This window comes from Mesoplodon densirostris, chromosome 1 (genome assembly GCF_025265405.1).
Source record: "Mesoplodon densirostris isolate mMesDen1 chromosome 1, mMesDen1 primary haplotype, whole genome shotgun sequence".
Classification (NCBI taxonomy): Eukaryota; Metazoa; Chordata; class Mammalia; order Artiodactyla; family Ziphiidae; genus Mesoplodon; species Mesoplodon densirostris.
The window spans coordinates 170140664-170161436 of record NC_082661.1 but is presented as its reverse complement, the minus strand read 5'-3'; the positions used below and the strand labels follow the sequence as shown (position 1 = coordinate 170161436).

General features: G+C 52.3%; 1 protein-coding gene across 1 annotated transcript in view; it reads left to right on the top strand.

Moving 5' to 3' along the window:
* Positions 1-10362: 10362 nt before the first annotated feature.
* The window catches only part of SH2D4B (SH2 domain containing 4B), a 79962-nt gene continuing 69551 nt past the window's right edge, over positions 10363-20773 (top strand). Inside the window, exon 1 of the mRNA XM_060091668.1 lies at positions 10363-11873. Coding sequence (XP_059947651.1) covers positions 11690-11873 — 184 coding nt within the window. The 5' untranslated portion in view covers positions 10363-11689. The remainder of the gene's footprint in view (positions 11874-20773) is intronic.

The following is a 20773-nucleotide window of genomic DNA, read 5'->3' as shown; positions in this document are numbered from 1 at the left end:
GGTGCCCCGGGTTGCAGGCCGTTTGTAGGTGATTCTTTGGGCCCAAGCAGTCATTCTCTGCCAGCTGGGGGTGGGGGAGACAGTTGTGGGTTTTTTTAGCTTTAGATTTGTTCTTGTTTCATTCTATTTTTAAAAATCAGCACAGCTGTGGTCCCATATGTGGAGAATTGGTCTCTGAGAGGGTTGGTCCCATATGTGGAGAATTGGTCTCTGAGAGGGACTGAGCACCCTGTCCCTGGAGGTGTGCAAACCCAGGCTGGATGCCTCCTGTTGGGGGTGATATGGATGGGGGTGGGGTGGGGAGTTGTGCTGCATGGCAAATCTTCCCATCCCTGAGAGGGGCAGTAGTCCTTCCTGTGCCCTTGGTTAGAGATTATTTTTAAAAAACAACAACAACAACAAAACCCAGCATCACTCATCTAAATGTTACATATGCACATGTCAAAGATTTTATATAACTCATTAATTAAGTGATGGAACTGGTAAGATTTAACAACCAGTTCAAAGGAGAAATCGCACTGGACTCTAAATCTATATGGAGTAAAGGAATGTTGAGGCTTTGTTTGTTTGCTTGTTTTTTATAAATTTATTTATTTTATTTATTATTTTCGGCTGCGTGGGGTCTTCGTTGCTGTGCGCGGGCTTTCTCCAGCTGCGGAGAGCGGGGGCTACTTTTCATTGTGGTGCGCGGGCTTCTCATTGCGGTGGCTTCTGTTGTTGCCGAGCACGGCTCTAAAGCGCAGGCTTCAATAGTTGTGGAGCACGGGCTTAGCTGCTCTGCGGCATGTGGGATCTTCCCGGACCAGGGTTCGAACCCTTGTCCCCTGCATTGGCAGGCGGATTCTTAACCACTGCGCCACCAGGGAAGCCCTAGACTGGCTTTTTTTTTTTCAGAGGGAAAGGGTCAATGGGGCCTCATGCAAATACACAATATGCAGGTCCATAGACAAGAAGTATTTTGCATTAATTCCAAAACTTAGAGAGCTGTAAAACAGCTCAAAGGCAACTGGAAGGCTGTGCTCTAAGCCATGCAGAGTTTTCCACTGGAGACACCCATGCTTTCTTGCTTATTCCAAATTTCCTTCTACCTCTTATCTATCTGTCAGAGTTCACTTTATTATTTTTTTTAAGAGACCTCTATTGGAGTATAATTGCTTCACAATACTGTGTTAGGTTCTGCCTGGCAGAGTTCACTTTTAAAAATAGGACCCAGGGCTTCCCTGGTGGGGCAATGTTTGGGAGTCTGCTTGCCGATGCAGGGGATGTGGGTTCGTGCCCCGGTCCGGGAGGATCCCGCATGCCGCGGAGCGGCTGGGCCCGTGGGCCGTGGCCGCTGAGCCTGCGCGTCCGGAGCTTGTGCTCTGCAACGGGAGAGGCCACAGCAGTGAGAGGCCCGCGTACAGCAAAAAAAAAAAAAAAAGGACCCAGGCAGGGAATCTAAGGGAGCCAACTTCTCACTGTGAAAAGTGAATCCCAGGGGTTAGGGTGTCTCCTCTGTAAGGGTCAGCCACTGTGAGAGGTGTCCTGGGGACACTGGCTGCCCTCTCAGTAGGGACTGGGTGTCTCAGGTCGTCTGCTGCCCAGAGAGCCCAATGTCAGCAAAGCCGCTTTAGACCCATGTCCCCGTCTGCTCTTGCAGACGTGTTGAACTTGTCTTCTGTTCCTCCAACCCTAAATCCCAACCACACCCAGCCGGCTCCTCCCCGTCTCGCCCATCTCAGCTGAGGGGACTACCACCCACCCAGGGGCCAAATCCAGGAGTGTGGGTATCACCTGGGCTCTGAGGATGAAATCGGCTCCTCCACAGTCCACAGAACATCCGGTCACCTCTTCTAAAGGTTAAACCTTTCATGTGCAGTCGAATAACTGCATTTTGAAGTGAGCTTACCTCCCCTCTCTGCAGATCTCAAAACCATTCTTGGAAGCTGCAGGGGCTGGGGGTCTTTGTAGGATTCTCATATAAAAATGAATCTGTAATGATGTTCTAAGAAATTAGGGTGTGCGGCCCAGCCCCCAGCTGGTGAACTCCTCTCCTTCCTCCCTGCAGCACAATTCTTATACCCGGCAAAGGTGCATTTAAAGTTTTTGACTGTGGTTTTTTTTTTTTCCTACACCCCACCCCCACTTCCTCCACCCCAAGGCTGTACCAAGATAGATGTCAGCCACTGGCCTTGGAGGCAGCAATACAGGTGAGGCTGGAATGGCCTAGGATCCACGTTTGCTCCTGCTGTTCCAAGTATCTGCTACTGAAGTGTGACAGTCAGACAGCCTCGTAAAAAACCTACTGTGGGCAACACTGCTGGGCAGGAGGGTGGTATTTTTGACACGAGAGGAAACTGGACTTGCCTGGTGCCACACAGCTGGTGAGGGGCAGAGCTGGGTTTACAGCCCAGGATGTCTACTCCAAGGACTGTTCTCTCTCCCTCTGAGGATACTAACTCAAAAGACACAATTAGTGAGCACAGAAGCGGGCAGGTGTGTGTGGGGGACATGCACTGATGTGGCACAGTGCTAGTGAAAGAGCCAGGAACCTGGGACTCTTTCCTCTGTAAAGTGGGGATAGTGATTCTTACACTGCAGCTTGGCTAATAGTGCAGTGGTTCTCAATGTGTGGCTCCCTGGACCAGCAGCCACCGTGTCACCTGGGAACTTGTTAAACATGCAAATTCTGTGGTCCAACTCTGGGCCCGTGGAATCAAAAACTCGGGAAGGGAGCTCAGCAATCTCTGTTTGAACCAGCCCTTTGATGATTTGAATGCAAGCTCAAGTTAGAGGACCATTGCGTTAGAGTCAGGATAGACTAACCATTATAGCAAATGTCCCCTAAACTTTGATGGCTTTGAAAAATAAATGTTTTTTGCTTACATCACAGTCTCTGGTGGAAGGCTGAGGGGCTGGGTAGGCAAACACTCTGCGCAGTCTTTCAGGGACCCAGACTCACTCCATTTTGTGACTCCATCCTCTGATAGGTCTTTGAAGTCTCTAGTCTAGTCAGCTGGTGGCTGGGGAAGAGGGTGAAGATCCTGGGAGGGAGAATCTTAGGAAAGAGGCCTGGATGGCTTGCACATCACTTGTGCTCACGTTCTATTGGCCAGAACTCAGAAGCCACGTCAAACTACCAGGGCTGGAAAAGGTCTCACTGTGTGTCCAGGAAGAAGAGGCGAGGCCAGGTATCGGAGGACACCAGTGGTCTGTGCCCCAAGACCCACAGCTTAGGGAAGTGAGGACTGGGACTGGAATCCCCCTTTGTAGGGAACTGAGGGCCCAGCCTGTGGTGGGCTGTTTGCCTATCTCACTGCCTCCACTCAGCCTTCTCACTGCTCCCAAGAGCAGCCTGAAGGCAGAGGGCACCTCATCAAGCTGGATGGGTGTGTGGGATCCCACGGGGCTAGAGATGTGGTCTGTGAGCAGATGAGGGGGAAGACGGCACACGAACTCCTGTCTGTGCCCTCCAGGTGTGACCACTGGGGAGGTAAGGCAGCGCTGCACGGCCCCGGAAGGACTGTCCAGCTCAGAACAAGAGTCCACGGGGTGGGAGTGGAGGATGGGAGGGCAGGAACCTGTTAGGGCTCAGTAAGACTTGGGTTTAAGTCCTGGAGCATTAGTTGTTTGACCTTGACAATAAAATTGACCTTGGGGTAATAAAATTGCCTGCTTCATAATCTTGTTCTGAGAATTAAGTAGGCTTGGAGAAGAAAGCCCTTGGCACAGTGCCTGCTGCCTTACGGTGGGTGTGTAGGAAATATTAGCAGTAATCTCTGGTTGCTCTTCTGAGGAGGGCCTGGGGATGGGGGGCCCAGGGCTCACTGGAGTTCTCAGCTGCTTACAGGGCAAGGGCACTGCTTCTCCCCTCTACCGGGCAGGACAGCCTTGGGGCCTGCTGGGGCTGGGCCTGTGGTCTGGAGGTGACTCTGCAGCTGAGAGGGGCAGCAGGCAGGGCTGGCCGACTGCGTGGTCTTTAGTAGGTGCCAGGGGACCTGGGGAGGGCTGTGTGGGCGGCTGCCAGCATCGAAGCCTGTTTGCCATCTGCAGCCTCAGAGTTTCCTCCTGCCCTTTGAGTTAATAAGAATCCGTCCTGGGCTGAGACTGAGTCAATCTGTTATACTTGTGCTGAGTGGCCTGGTTCCAGGGAAATTTGGATGGAGTAGACTATTTTCTAATTAGCAGGACTGGGGCTCCTGGAGAGGTTTTGGGGGCAGGGGTGCAGGCGAGTATAGGTCATCTGTCTGCATCAGAGGGCCGGCTGATGGAGAGGGGGGAGGCTGGCTCAATACTCCCTCCACCTGAGTACCCGGAGCTGCCTACAGCAACCAGCTGTGTGCAGGCCAAAGGACCCGGCATCCTGTGAGCAGAGGACTGGCCTTCTCTGGAAACCTCCTTTTCTTTGCTGTGTCACTGGCTTCCCGGGGGAGGCGATGGAAGGGATGCTGGGCAGCAAGGAGATGGGGTGGCTGCAATCAGAGAGAGATCGGGGCCCAGGAGGACCTCCTGTAGGATATGGGCCAGCAGGAGGGGCCCTGAGAGAGGGTCTGGCCCAGGTCCTTAGTGTCACGTCCTGTCCACTTCTGCAGCATCCTTGGCAAGACAAATGGAAGGCAAGCCAAGCCACTGCGGTGGTCAGGATACACCGGTTGCAATGGCCTTAACTCAGACAAGGTTAAGCAGAAGGGGACTCCTATGACAGGGAGGGAGGGTGGGACAGTCGCAGAGAGGAGCGGAGCCTTGGGGGCTCAACAGGCTTCACACTGCCCAGTGTTTTCTTCTCTCCATCAGTATCTCCGCCTCTCTTCAGCTTGGCCCATCTCCCCTACTACACACAGACCCTCACCCCTGTGGGGAGACGCAAGTGCCAGCGGCCCCAAGTTAGAACTGTAGTAGAAAATCAGCCGATTTCTGCCAGTGTCTGTGTATCAATCCCTGGCCCAGGGATCGTGTGGGACTCAGGACTTTTTCCTTTAAACCAGAAGGAGTCTGGGGACACAGAATTAGCTACCAGCACCCACAACCCCTGCCTGATATATTGACCCACCAAGTTAGTGAGGAACCAGGTCCCATATGAAGGAGCAGGAAACAACTCCCACTGTCACCTACTGTGACCTGGCCAGATGACTCTGACAAAAGGTCTGTGCAGCGCCCTGATTACTTGAGAAGCTCTGCCCAGGAGGTCAGGCCTGGCTGGCTGCAACCCTGGGCTCTGAAGCTGAGCTCATAAACTCTCGTGTGTTTGTGCTCTTGTCTTTTTGTTTACAAATGCCAGCATTGGTGTCCTCACCCTGCACAGGTACTCGGATCCCAGCAATTCCATGGTGGGGAAAGGCCCAAGCCCTCTCCCACGAACTCTGCTAATTCCTGGCACTCGTGCCCCTGTGCCTCCCACTCCTGTGTCCCTTAATGGTCCTTTTATGTCCCTCGTCTGTCCTGGCAGAATTGGATAAAGTGCCCTTTTTTTCTTTTGTAAATAAGAAACTTCACAGCAAGTGTTTTGTGAGTTAAATCATTTTGATAAAGACCTGGGGCAGGGTGGTCCACAGTCTCGGGTGTGTGGCCGTGCCCTTCGCTTCTTCCACTGCCATCTCTGGGCTCAGGAACCCTGATTTTCAGTCCTGTGTTACATGGAGTAACGCAGCTCACCCCAGCTTGGCCTTCCAAATGTGCATACCCAAACCTAGCATGGTTTGCAGAAGTTCACAGGCCTTTTCTTTTTTTTTTTTTTTTTTTGGTACGGGTGCTTTTCACTGTTGTGGCCTCTCCCACTGCGGAGCACAGGCTCCAGACGTGCAGGCTCAGCGGCCATGGCTCACAGGCCCAGCCGCTCCGCGGCATGTGGGATCTTCCCGGACCGGGGCACGAACCCATGTCCCCTGCATCGGCAGGCAGACTCTCAACCACTGCTCCACCAGGGAAGCCCCAGGCCTTTTCTTTTTTTTGTTTGTTTTTGTTTTTGTTTTTGTTTTTTTTCCCTGATACCTTTGTGTTTTCTTTTGCGGTACGCGGGCCTCTCTCTGTTGTGGCCTCTCCCGCTGCGGAGCACAGGCTCCAGACGCGCAGGCTCAGCGGCCATGGCTCATGGGCCCAGCTGCTCCGCGGCATGTGGGATCTTCCCAGACCGGGGCACGAACCCGTGTCCCCTGCATCGGCAGGCGGACTCTCAACCACTGCGCCACCAGGGAAGCCCCCGGCCTTTTCTTTTAATAGGACCTGCTTACTCTCCTTAGATGGCAGTGAGGGTTAAAATACTCTTTTTCCTGATACGTAAAACTGGGACTATCCTACACACGCTTTCCCCCCAGTAATACATCACAAGTACCCTTTTATGCCAAAGGATATTCTCAACGTTAATTCTAATGGCTGTATAGTAGAATTACAAGTAATAGGCAAGGATCTAGCTTATTAACCTAACTCTGTTTATTGAACAAATATCCATTCTCCCCCACCCCATTATTAACTTTCTTTTGATCACATACGAAATAATTACATATGTATTTGGATCACTGTCTGGACTTTCTCACTTCAATCTACCTGTTTTTGTCAGAACCGAAATGTTTGTTTTAGAAGTCTGAATACTGGCAGTATGGAGTTCAATATTCCACAATATTTTCTAGGCTGTTCTCGTCCGTTCATTCTTTCAGCTAACTTGTGGATCATTTTATTGAGTCTCTCCTCCACGTCCCAATTAAATTTCAGGTTTGGCTCGAAATTGTATTAAACGGATGAATTCTTCGAGATTGTATTAGTTATGCATTGCTGCATGACACGTTACCCCAAAGTTTAGCAGCTTGAAGCAGCACATATACATCTCACACTCTTTCTGAGGGTCAGGAATCTAGGAACAGTTTGGCTGGGGGATTCTGGCTCAGGGTCTCTCATGAGGTTGCACTGAAACTGCTGGCTGGGGCCGCAGTCTCCCCTGACCAGGTCCTGTGCCAACCGCACTCACGTAACTGTTGGCAGGAGGCTTCAGTTCCTTGACATAGGGGTCTCATGACATGGTCTCCCCAGAGTGAATGACGAGAGAAAGAGAGAGAGAGGGGAAGAGAGAGAGGGAGAGAGAACCCAAGGGGGAAGCAGAAAAGTCTTTTATAACCTAATCTCAGAAGTGACAGATCATCACTTCTGGCGTATCTTATTGATCACACAGACCAACCCGGATATGTGTGAGAGGGCCCACGCTAGGTCACAGCTGCCAGGTGGCAGGGATCATCTGGAACCATCTTGGAGGCTAAGTAACACAGAGGTGAATTGAACATGTTATGGTAATAGGTCTTCCCGATTGTGAATGTGGTGTGTCTCTATATCAACTTAAATCTTAGGTATGCTCTCAATGAGGATTTTTACTTTTCTTCATATAGGTCCCCCACAATATTTATCAAATTTATTCCCAGAGTTTTATATCTGGCTCCTATTGTGAACGGGATCTCTTTTACATTGTATTTTCTAAGTAGTTGTTGCACTCATACAGGGACACTCTTGCTTTTTATGGCCATGATTCTTCCGTGGAGCTTAACGGGTGACAAAGCAGAAATTCCTCTAGACTTTCACTGAGCCCTTGGATTGCAAAACTGAGACCAGGTAAGATCCTAAATGTGCTCTTGGGACCAGCTTCCTCAAGTGACTGTGTGCCGGGGAGGCGGGGGGAATGTAAGGAGGGCCTTCCTGTGGCCTATCTTTTCGTGGTGCCTGTGCTCTGGGCTGCCTGAGGCCGAGGTGACAGGGTCCTCTGGCCAACACGTGACCCTACCTTCGAGGGAGCCCTGTGGTCAGGGCATGGGGGGACAAGCCAGGGGAGGCGGCCTATGGCAGGGCCAGTCCACCTAATGCCCCACAGACTTAGCCCATCTGCCCACGACTTCCAGGTACGAGTCTCCAGCACCCTCTCTCCAGAGCCCTATTCTGGATGCCTCCCCAGCATTTGCACAGGCTCTTGTCAACTCCGGTATGAACGTTCCTTCATCCGTTCTTGTTTCCAGTAGCTACAGAATTTATCCAGCACCTGCTGCACGCCAATCAGTGCTCTTGAGGACACCAGCGAAGCACCTGCCCTTGTGGTGCTTGTTACAAGTCGGGAGAGGGAGACAAAACCAAACAAACTGTAAAATGGTATTTTACAAAGTGAGTGATACGGGAAGAAATAGAGCCGAATAATGGGGGATCAGGAATACGGAGGAGTTAAAAGTTTGAGCAAAGACTTGAAGGGGGTGAATTAGCTAGCCGGGTTCTGGGCAGAGGGACAGCCAGCACAAGGAAGCGGGAGTGGTGGTGCCAGGGGCTATCTGAGGGGGTGGGAGGAGGGGTGGAAGGCAGATCTTGTGAGCCTTGGGCTTGAGTAAAATGGGAGCCACTGTAGGGTTTTGAGCAGAGGAATAACATGATCTAAGTTTTAAAATGATTTTAGATGGAAGCAGAGACACCTGATAGGAGGCTCTGGGATAAGGAAATGTCCCCCAATTCTGCCCTCTTGGTCCCCACTGGCAATGCCACTACAGTCCTCAGCATCTCCCTCCTAGACTCTGGCCAAACTCTGCTGACTCTTCTCCCCGCCTCCTGCTCCTCTGTCTCGGAGAAATGTCTCCAAGTCCTTCTACAGCTTAGGAACTCTGGCAACATGAACGGTTTATCCCTGCCAACGTTCTAGCCTCCCAGGCTACGGAGGTCTGGCTTTGTCTGCATGTCCCTCTCTGGGGGTGGGTGCCAGTGTGGACGAGGCTCTGCACATCCTGCCCCACGAGTACTGAACTCCAGAGGCCAATTTTCTTGGGTCACATTTTAGAACTTCTGAAATACATTTATTTCAGCCACATGAATTATGTATCTTAGTCACTGCATAAAGCAATACAGAATTGTCTAAAGTGGGCTTCCTCCCCCTTCCAAGATGAAAGAAACCATGTGTGTGTTCTTCCATATTTCTTCCTCTGCCCATACAAGAATAATGAAACATAGAATTTAAAAAATGTATTACACTGTGCACAATATTCTGCGTGTCGCCTTTTCATTTTTCTGCCCTGGACATTTTCCCCGACCAAAGCAGACAGACGGACTTCATTCTCTGTGACAAATGTTAGTGTTCCGCCCCAGGCGCCCTCCCCGGCCCACCCCACTGAGGGACATTCAGGTGGTTTCCAGTCACTTTCATAACAACATTGCGTGCGTGTACCCCGCCCCCAGAGGGAACTGCGTTAGCATACAAAGTTAAACACATCACATCGGCCAATAAAAAATGAAAACAAAATAAAACCAGTTGGAAGGCGGCAGAAAAGCGTGTGTGAATACCCCGGGGCCCCTCATCTCGTTCGTTTCCAGTCGCCGGAAGCTGCCTGGGCCGGAACCGCCGCGGGCTCCTTTGGTCTGCGCGGCTCCGGGGCCGGGGTCCGGGTCCTGGACGGCCATCGTGTACCCGGCCGCACCGCGGGTCCTCCCGCACCCAGATCCCAGCGCATCCCGGCGAGCGTAGCCGCCCTAGTGCTGCTCCCGGCGCCCGGCTCTCCCACGTGCTGCCGCTCCTGCTCGGATCGGCCGCCAGGGGGTGCCACAGGCCGGGCTGAGCGGCCTCCTCCGCCTGGGGAGGGCGACGGGCGGGCGGACACCAGCCCAGAGGTGGCGCCAATCAGGGCCAGGCAGCTCCCACCCGCACCGGCCCGAGAGCGTCTTTCCGGAAATCGGATCCGGCCCGCGCCCCGGCTGCGCTGCGCGCTCGGTTTCCGGCCCCACTGACCTGGGATTGCCAGGGAGCGCTCCGCCGGCTGCGGCACAAAACGGGCAGCTAGCGGGGCCCTTCCCATCCGGCCGCCACCCACCGTCTCTCAACGGTGTCACCACCGGAAGGATGACACCATCACCGCTCAGCCGGAGGACTGGACCTCACACCCACAGCAGTCATCCCATCCCCTCGGCCCCGTACTGTGTTGTCTCTCCCCTCTTCTTGTAGGCATCTGGTGGACCCAGAAAGTAAGAAGCTGCCAGCGGGAGGCCAGACTCCCTTCGTGCCCTTCCTCCCCTTGTTTCCTCTCTGGACGCAGGGCTCCCACTCAGCCACAGTTAGGACAAGGGAGATTAGAGCTGTGCCGGAGGCTGGGATGGGCTCAGTCTAAGAAACTGAGCGAGCCGGGACGCCGAGCCCTGAAAGGTCTTTGGTGGGGAGGAGAGAGAAGAGGGCGGGTGGGGTCCAGGGCCACAGCGCTGCATGGCAAGAGCCTCTGCGTGGAGCCTCCAAGGTCTGGGTCACACGGGGACAAGCCAGCCAGACCTGGGGGAGGGGCAGCCTGGCCCTCCGCACTTCTTGTGACCCCCGTGGGATTAAAGCTCATCTGAACTCACTTAATCCTTACTGTTGTGTGTCAACCTTGCAGGAGAAGACCGCCCACTCACACCTGGGTTCCATCACTTTTGGGTGCCTGATCCACCTTTAGTCCTTATGGGGAGGGAAGGGGACATGAAGGTCACCAGCCCAACTAGGCCACAGTGCTACAAACCATCAAAAGATTCACAGTATCCAGTGGTTGTCATATTTGAAAGTTGGATGGAGTCCCAGGGTGGATAGCCATCAGCAAGTTGCTTACCTTCTCTGAACCCCAGTTTGAATACAGGGGCATCTGAGAGTAGCTCTGAGCAGCTTTTAGGGTGAACTTTGGGTCTCAGCATGAGCAGCACCTACCCATCCTCACGGCCAAAGACAGGTGGGTTCCCTCCAAGCAGAAAGCAACATCCTGCTCTGTCCAGGGTGCTTCACATTCAGGGCATGGAGAGGACAGAGAAGACACACTTGCATTCTTTGTTTGTGATCATCTCCAGGTACTTGCAACAACAACAAAAAGATAAGCAACAACAACAAAAAGATAAGCAACAACAAAAGTTGACCCCAAATTGAGGGTTAATCTGTCAGCACATGCATAGCCTTAGAACCTCATTATAGGGAAAAGGCAGAGGATGTCTGCCTCCTTCATGTCCTTGAATTCCATGATCAAGCCCCTCAGGTGTCCCTACTGATTCTATTTTGCTTTCTTCCTTGGCTGCAACACAGAAAGAAGGAAAGCTCTTTTCTCCTCCAAGGCCGAGTGTTAGAAGCATTACCTCAATAGCCCAACGTCCTGGAAAAGAGGAAGATTGGCAATGATGGAGCAGGTAGAGCGAGAGGCCGGGCAGCCTAGAAGCTCCTGGCTGGCTCCTCTGGCCTGTTTGACGTTGGCTCAAAAGACATGGAATTAATAGGCAAAGCTGCCTCCTCCTCCTCCTCTTACCTGCGGAGGAGAGATCGGTTCCCGGTTGGCTGGGGCAGTGTCATTGATATAGCTGGTGTCATCGTTACCTTCCACGAACAGATCACTCGACACCTGCCAGGGCCGGGCCTGAGTTTTGCCCGCAGAGCTGGAGGCTTTCACTCTCCCATTGTCCCAGAGGCCAGGGGAGGTCAAGACACAGGCTTTGCTGGGATGTGGCTCTTGGTGACCTAGTAGAAGGACTGGACAGCTCCTGGTGCTGGATCCCCCTTGCAGGTCCTGGCTGCCTCTTTGCTTCCTGCTGCCTGATCCCTGTGGCTGTCCTGGGCAGAGGAGATGAATTCGTGGCTGGCCGGGAGCTGAGGCAGAGAGATGGTGCTGCACGGAGAAGGCGCTCTGGGAGTGACCCTGGCGTGAGGAGCTAGGGGCGAAGAGTGGCCTGGGGTGTCCCTCCTGGCGTGTGCATCCCAGGTGACACCATGCTGCAGCAGATCCTGCACGACATGTACATCGACCCCGAGCTCCTGGCCGAGCTCAGTGATGTGCAGAAGCACATCCTCTTCTACAAAATGCGAGAGGAGCAGCTGAGACGCTGGAGGGAGCGTGAGGCTTGGGAGGCCCTGGCCCAGGTCGAGGGCCTCAGGCCCCCCAAGGTCAAGCGAGGTATGTGGGTGGGAGTCACCAAGGGGCTGACCCCTGGCCTCCCGGGAGGTAGAAAAGTTGTCGATGTCAGGCTATGTTCTTCTTTAAAATGGGCACTGGTGTGATGAGGGCTGGGGGCTTGAAACCCTTGTTCTGTGAGCATCCCGTCCCATTAGCCTGGGCGTCTATCTTTTGACCAGGTCTGTAGGGCTCCAAGGCTGCTCAGGGAACTGCCTGGGGGCCCTGATGGCATTGGCGCACGGGGACTTGCTTTGTCTTGTTGTGGATGGCCCAGGTTCTGGGAAGACACCACTGGGATCTCAGACTGTGCTCAGACCCTGTTGGTGACTGCCTGGTGGGTAGAGGCCATGTTCTTGAACCTCACCAGTGGTTCTGGACAGAGGGCCAGGGTGCAGCAAAGACACATCGCCCCTCCCTCACGTGCGTGTGTGGCATAGTGGTTCTGGCATAGTGGTTCCAGCACAGTGCCCGTGCCCCTCCTCCCTGTCCTTGTGTGAGAGGATGCTTTGGGTTGTGCTGGAGCCCCAGTGGGCCTCTGGAGAGAGGGTGTCAGGGAAGGTCCTGCGCTAAGAGTGACCAACCCCGATGGCAATAGCAACTGCAGACGAGAAGCAAGGGTTCAACCCACATTTCAGGTGGTTATTCTGCAGTGACGTGCCAGTCAAGGCCGTCACTGGGGCGCCTGTGAGTGAAGGCGCACCTGAAGCAGGCAGGCTGCTGAGTTGTTGCAGGACTCAAGATCCTGCTGGGGAGGGCACTTTATGTGGATGCTGCACTTCACAGTTTGCAAAGCCCATTCATCTTCTCTCTCGTTCACTCCCCACAACAACCCTCCTCTTGGTCTCCATACTGTTGACCAGAGTGAAGTGCAGACTTGATGTGTTTGTAAGTTTTCAGTCCAGGACGAAGTCCTGTTTCTGGACTGGACATACAGGCCCCTTGGTGACCTGGCTCCCTCTCTCTACTCCAGGCTCACTGCTAGACAGCCCCTGCCGTGTGCCATAGACCACGCTGGCACCCATCTGGACATCTTGCTCTAGCCTCTGTCTTTACACATGTGAGTCTTCCCATTGGGAATGTTCTCCCGCCTTCATCCTCCTGACAAAGTCCCTCAGTTCTAGCCCCTGCCTCCTGGAGTCTCTTGGGGATGCTCCTGGCATAGGGAAGTACTTGCTCCTTGGCACATAGGACCCGTCTTTGCCCTAGCACTTGCCACACTGTCAGTGTCATTCATCGTCTGCTTGCCTGGCTCTCCCAGGGGACTCAAAGCCACAGGAGTGAGCACATCCTCCATTCTGTCTTCCATCCTTGGGTCTAGCACAGAGCTGGCACAGAGCGTGGAATCCCCTTTTGAACAAGACACAGTAGGACCCCAAGGAGGGAGAGCTATGACTTGACTGCATGTGGCTGGTGCCAAGCGTGGGGCTGCAGTGGCAGCTGCATCACTGAAAATCACAGGCTGCCTTTCCTGCCCCACCCGGCCTGAGCCCTGGGGCCTCATGTTGTCTGTCAGGTGGCTCTTCTGCGAGGAGGACAGATGCCTAAACCTTGAACTGCAAAAATGATTTTACGGCGATTTGTCACACATTGACATCTACATTTTCCAGTATAAATTATACATGAAACTCATTGGGGTTTCTGGTGCAGAAGACTCTTTTCCAGATAATTAATTTTCTGATTTATAAAGCATGGATAAGAGGAAGAGTGTGTGTATTCCAGGTCGGGATCCCGCTCAGATCTCAGCTCTTTACTTCAGTCCTGGTGTGGAGCTGGGCAGATGGGGAAGCCCTGAGGGGCAGGCGCGGCCCCAGAGGCTGAAGAGCTTCTTACTGTGGGCCTGGGGTGCACAGTGCCTGCTTCCTGTCCTAGGATCGCAATGAAGGGTTGCAACAACCCTCCACCTGGTCTGTGACTTTTAATATTTACCATGTGCCTGTCCTCACTGAATGCCCCCATAGCCCTGTGACCCCATCTCAGATGAGGAAGCCACTGCTCACAGAGGTGGCACAATCCATCCAAAGTCACCTAGCTGCTAAGAATGGAGACGGGATGTACACCCCGTGACTTTGACCTTGGTCCAGTGGCTGATGTTTTTCTACTCATTCACTTCTGAACTTGGGACTTCCATTCAGTGGATGATCTGTTCATGTGTTCATTTGTTCATTCATTCATTTATTCATTCAATCCCTTAGCCAACATTACTAAGTGCTGACCTTGGTGAACTGGACAGAGCTTTGGCCCTTGAGTCCGTGGGTAGATAGATCAGATCCCAGGGAACATGCCAATGGGAGTGCCAGGAGGGTGGCCTGGGGCAAAGCAGCCGCACAGCAGCTCAGGACAGCGTGTGTGGGGACAGACTCCATGGGCTGGGTCTTTTCTCTTCCTTCCTTTCACAGGCACTTCCTTCCCAGCTTTTGCCTCCCTCCTTCCAATCTGTCCTGAAGGAAGCATCTGCTGTGTCCTATTGTGTGTGCCAGCCCCTTGGGATCCCTGAGCACAACTTACTCGGTTCCGGTCAGACTGGAATGACCTTGCACCTCCTCCTGTCCATCCATCTCCCCAGTCCTGCTTGTCCCCTGAGACCTCTCTCTCACCCTCTCTCTTCTGAGGACACTTCCCATCCCCTAACGGGCCTGACCTTGCTGTCCTGAGGGCTCAACCAGGCAAGGTGCACCCTTTCCCTGAGAACTTCTGTGCTTCTCCTGCAGAGGGTAGGTGTAAACACTGGTGATAGGGATTATTCCAGTTTACAGAACCTCAGGGGCTGTATTGGTCCTGGGACACACATTTGGGGTCCACAGAAGTAAGCTGGGGTGAAAGATGACGGTCATGGCTGGGCACACGTCACTCCCCCGACCATGCAGGTGTGTCTTTTTGTTTTCACTTTATATTTTGCTGAGAAGCTTCTGGTGTTCTGCCCTGTCATGGAAGATACAGACCCTCAGCTTACATTGTTTTCCCATCTGCCATCATGTTTGCTGTTTGTCACATTTCTGACAAAACTGAGGTCCAGAGGGAATTTGTGTTGTTTGCTGAGACTCTGGGAAGGCGGTTATCACATTACATTCTCGTTAGATTTAAGCCACGCCCATCCAGCATTACCATGACCTTCAACATCGTTTCCCCTTTTCGTGCCCTTTTGCCACTGCAGGAACCCACACCCCGTGTGAGGAGCTGCAGCCTTTACAACCCTTGGCCCCTTCTGGGCTGGCCCAGTTATCCCAGTTTTTGGGGGCTGGGTGTTGCCTGGGACACAGGACTCAGGACACATGTGTTCCTACTGCTGTTGTGACCCAGGAAGCTTCCCTGCCTGGTCTTGCTGGCTCCACTGTGATTGGCAGTCTCTGTCAGTGTTAAATTGGTTCCTCAGTGACCATCTTCTTATCCATCTGGATGTCATCTGCCTGGGAACAAGACCTCTTTCCCCACCCTCCTTCCTGCTTTCTTCTGTAACGTGGCTGACACTGGCCACGCCACAAACCAAACCTGCAGCCTCATGGAGGTGCCTTATTCTCACCCTCACAACCAGCCCTGTGCCTGCCCCAGTCCAGCCTGTGGAGGGCTCTAAGTCCAGCTGTCCAGCCCTCACTGCTTCCATTCCCCACAGCTGGGGTCAAGAGACACCTCCCACCTGCTAGGCCCGCCTCTCTCTGCCTGCCCAGGCTGTGGCGCTCCCACAAGCAGCCCTGACCTGGGGCTGGAGGGAGACACCCGATCCAGCATCTTGTCTCAGCTCACAGCCACTCCCACTGGGCATCTGCCCTGGACTGGGTGCCCAGGCGGGCCTGGTCCATGCTCTAATGAAAGCTGTGTGACACAGTCCTTCTCACTGGGCATCTGCCTTCTCTCTGTTTCCTGGGAACCATCCGGTAACCACGGCAGCCTTGCCTGCTGGGCCCAGGCCCTCCTAGCCTCGGTGTGTTTCCTTTCCGGGCATGGGAAGCAGTACTTGCCTGCAGACATTCCCGGTGCACCCATGTTCTCAGTGGTCCCCTGCCTCAGGCTCATGCCCTACGACTTTTCTCCCCAGAGCAGCCAAAGTGTCCTTTTTTTTTGTAGTACGCGGGCCTCTCACTGTTGTGGCCTATCCCGTTGCGGAGCACAGGCTCCGGACGCGCAGGCTCAGCGGCCATGGCTCACAGGCCCAGCCGCTCTGCAGCATGTGGGATCTTCCCGGACCGGGGCACGAACCCGCGTCCCCTGCATCGGCAGGCGGACTCTCAACCACTGCGCCACCAGGGAAGCCCCAAAGTGTCCTTTTAACACAATGATTAGCTCAGGCATCTCCCTGCCTCCGTTGCTTCCACTGCACTCAAAGAAACACGAGTGCTTTTCGGGGGCCTCTGCCTACTTTCCAACCCGATTTCCACCCTTTTGGGTCCCTCTGTGTGGAATGCTCTTTTCCCAAATCCTCATGAGGCTGGGTCCTCCCCCTCATTCATTTCTCAGTTAGATGTTGAGCTCTTCACTGACTACCCGCTCTCAAGGACCCCACCCCAGTCTCTCTCTCTTACAACATCTGGCCTGATTTCCTTCAAAGCACTTACCACATCTGAAAGTATCGTGGTTTTTTTGTTGTTGTTGTTGTTGTTTGTGGTAAGAAAACACAACATAAAATTTACCATTTTAACCATTTTAAAGTGTGCGATCCAGTGACATTCAGTACATTCAAAATGTTGTGCAACCACCACCTCTATCATTTCCATCACCCCAAAAGGAAAGCCTGTATCCTTTAAACGGTCACTCTGCATCCTCTCCTCCCCCAGCCCCTGGCAACCACTGATGTGCTTTCTGTCTCTATGAATTTGCCTTTGTTGTCGTCATCTTCCTCTTTTTTCATGTATCTGTTTGCTTGTTTATGGCCTATCTCCTCTGTTAGTCTGCACGTGCCATGACACCATGGCTGCAGCTGCTTTGCCTCCATCCCAGCGTCTGGAACAAGGCTGAGGGATATGGTTGGGGGGCAGCTGTGGACAGGGAGCTGTTAAGACCGTTGCATGCGTGGTGTGTCAGTGGGGCTTGATAGAAGAGACGGGTATCAAAGGATTTCCCTTTTGAGTAGAAGACTGTGAGCTGTGCAGTGTGACCCCTTCCCTAGACCTTGAAAATCTTCAGTAGAAGTCTAAAAATCCCAGTATACTTGTGTTTTGGGATATATTGTAGAAGCTGAACTACAATCTATAATCTATAAGTAATGGCAATTCTGTCACCTTGTCATTCATACTTACAACTCATTTCTTTTTCATTTCTTGTTTTAGGATTTTGACTTAGATTTTAGTTTGACCAATGCTACTTTTTTCCTTTGCATCCACTTAGTGTACATTTCCCTGTATCTTTTCTTCCCCGCCCCCGCCTTTTGATACCATTTTGTTTTAAGGGAGTCTATTGAAACATGTATATTAAATAGCATATGTTAGTTTAGAACTTATTTTAAAGATATAGTTGAACCCATTTTCTTTATCTTTATCAGGAATGAAACATTATCTACTGAAGATGAGAAACTTAAGGATATTTTAATATCCGTCTCCATGATTTTGTTGGCATAATCAAGAATTTTAGATTTTTTTGTTTACTTATCTTTCAAGACTTATTTTTTTATGCCAATGGTGGTTTCATAATCAAATCATAATAACAGTAATTACTTGGACACTAACTCCACTTTGTATTACTCGTACCCCACATTTTTCCCTCTGAGGGGAAAGTGAGAAACATTTCATTCCCCCTTTGCCCCCTGGTACGAATGCTTTGGCCAACCCAGCAGCACACCCCTTGCTGTTCGGATTCTCAGCATGTCACACAGAAGTTATTAAACATCAAGGGAAGTCCACATTTGAAGCCGTCTCCTGCACCGTCCCTGTTCTTGCTGTCCTATGGTGGTAGGCATGCTGATTTTCTTCAACTCCCTTTGTGAATTTTTCTGTTAGTTCCAACAGTTTTCCAGTAGATCCACTTAGAGGGTGGTGACTGTGTAGGAACATTGGGGAATCAGGGGCATGGATGCCCTGGATTTCTGGACTGTAGCTCTTTGGAGCTGTTGCTCATGGCCCCTTTCCTGGGCACAGTGGGACGGTGTCATGGGGGGAGGGGGCTGGGGAATCTAGCCCCCCTGGTTTCTTACGCTGCCGGATTCTCCACCAGTAGTGTCCCATCCCTTCTGTTAAGGAGATGTTTCCTGTCCATATGCAAATATTCAAAGAACAATTCTGTGGGGAGGGAGAATGGTCTTTTTCACAGAGTGTATGTGATGGGGAGAGAAAAAGAGGTGTCTGGCGGTGCAGGAGGGTGTCCAGGGTCCTGTGCAAGGTAGACAAGAGGTAAAAAGTCCCCTGTGGCACGATAATTGCTAAATTGGGGCTGAGTGTGGGTCCGAGGGACCAGTGAAGGCAACAGATGAGCAATGGGGGTGCTGCCCGCTTCCCAGCGAGAGCCCTGGAGTCAGGCAAGAGGAACGTCGTGAGAAGTGTATCTGTGGTGACACCAGGCCATCCAGCTGACCCCAGAGAGGTGTCCTAGTGCCCGTCACCTGTAGATAGGCACTGCAGCTCTCAGGGTGTATGTGGGGGGCAGGCAGATCCTGCCTGCTCTTCCAGACTTCCACACCCGAAGGGATGCTCCATTAGCTCATTTTCTGAGGGGCGCAAGGGTGGGAAATGACAGTGTCACAGATCACTTCTCCACCTTTTGGTTGGGTTGATGCTATTTTCAACATGTCTCTAGCTTGGTGGAATAGAACCAAGTCCCCTGGATTTTCATCTTTGGTCTACTGGGTTGACCTTGGAACATCACCTGTGCAGTGGGAATAATAACCCTTCCCCAGCAGTTGTTGGCAGGGTTCAAAAAGCTTCTTCAACAAGTGGGAAAGCTCCTGCCACCATGCGGGGCACATAAGAGCCAAGCCATGTCCACCTCCTTCCTTTCCTTACAGCCTCCGTCTGCCTCTGGTGGCAGATGCCCTTGGAATTTGTTCAGCCTCTTCCTGAATGTTCCCATGGGACCCAGGCTATGGGCTCAGCTCCACCACTTCTAACCTCAGTTTTTCTGGAGTCTCAGGGATGAGGGTGGGGATGGGACTTTTCCTGCGTCATTATTCCTTGTGTGGTTACTTCTTAGGGTAAATTGCAAGAAATTCAGTTATTCTAGTAAAAGGAGACTCTTGGTTCTTGGATGCTGATAAGCTTTCCTACAGGTGAAGCAAAGATGTGGCATTATGGGGGATGGGAGGACTAGTCCGTGGGGAATTGCATAGTGTATGGCCTGGGACCACCCTGGTTGTGACTGTGCAGCTGGGTGTGGGACCCCTTAGGGCGTGGAGAGAGGGGCTAGGGGCCAGACCACTACCCCGGCCTGGACTCTGAGACCTAGTGTGGGCCTTGCATGCAGTTGATGCTCTGCCCAGGCGTGTGGAATTGACCTTGAGGGGGAGAGCCCACTTTCTGCCTCCTCAGCCCCATTCAGCCTCCATATGGTGGGCAGAAAGGTGGGGCAGCAGTGCTGGTGAGCGAGGTCCTCCGTGGTAGAGTCTCAGCATCGCTGAGGGGCGTCACTCTGCTTCCCTGCAGCTCAGTTCCTTCGTCCGTGAAGAGGGAAGGGCTTTCTGGGTGGCTGTAAGACTGAAGGAGCCACTGTGCAAAGTTCCCACGCTGGCCCTGGCTGGGGGCCTCTGCAGCCCACCAGCTCACTCCCTTTCCTCCCTGCCTTCCCCCAGCCGGCGCTGTGGTTCTGGCCGAGGCAGCTCTACCAGCATCCACGGCTCCCCCAGTGCCAGCATTTGAAGAAGCTGCAAAGCCCCAGACTCACCAGGCGGGCAGTGGGAGGAGCCAGGCAGAAGCTGCCACGAGAGCATGTGGTGCTCTTCATGCCCAGCAGGTGTGGGTGTCCCCAGGGGTGAGAGTGCAGTTTTCTTGGCTGTGGAGGGAGATCAGCCTTATGTGGAGCCCTTAACCGTCAGCTCTGAGCATCCTGTATCTAGAAGGAGAGAACTGAAGGTGTGGCCTTGTCCAGCTGAAGGCCTTTGGAAGGGGAGCCTGGAGGGGTTCCCAGAGAGTAGGCTCAGGTTCTGGAAGCTAAGGGGGAAGGGCCAGGGCTGCAGGAAAAATGAAGCCTCAGAGCAGCTGCATTCTTTGGAATGAAGGAGAACTCACCCAGATGGAACACCTTGCCTCCTGTGTGTCTGACCTGTCCTGGGCCCTTTGAGTGCCTGTTTATTCCACCCCCTTAGGGACCTGAGGTTGGGTCCTTTGTATTTCATGAAATCTAAGATGCCATAGCTTGAAAGACACACTATTTTTATATATTACTAAGAAAGCTGTAAATTAAACCATGATACACCATTGTTTGTAAGATACATCCTCATTTCAGAAATGTTAAGGTGTGTGTCTTCAAATTAATGAAATATGTTATTATCTCCGTTTGAGTCGAGGTGGAGTTGGAATCGGGTCCAGGCCTGCTGGGGCTCCAGTGCCCCCCACTGCAGTGCACACATCTCCCTCCTCCTCACAGCTGCTCCCATGGTGAAATGACATATTCCAGGTGATTAAAGACCAGTGCAGAAAAAGCAAAAACAAAATCGTAGAAGTAATCAAAGAAAATATGAGAGAATAGTGGGGAGAGTGAAGGTGTTCTTAAAATAAGATACAGCAAGAAAAATAAAAGGAAAAATAAAGATAAATATGACTAGATTTTTAAAATCTTCTTGATAAAAGACACCAAACGGAGTTTAAAAAGAGAACAAAGCAGGAGGTAAATGAGAGAAAAATATCTGCAACATTTATAACAGGCAAAGGACTTGTATCCAGAGAATAAAGAAACTTCCTAAGTCAGTTAGCAGAAGACAAACAGTAGAAAAATGGGGTAGATATGAACAAGCCATTCACAGGAGTGCAACTTCGAGTCACAATGAC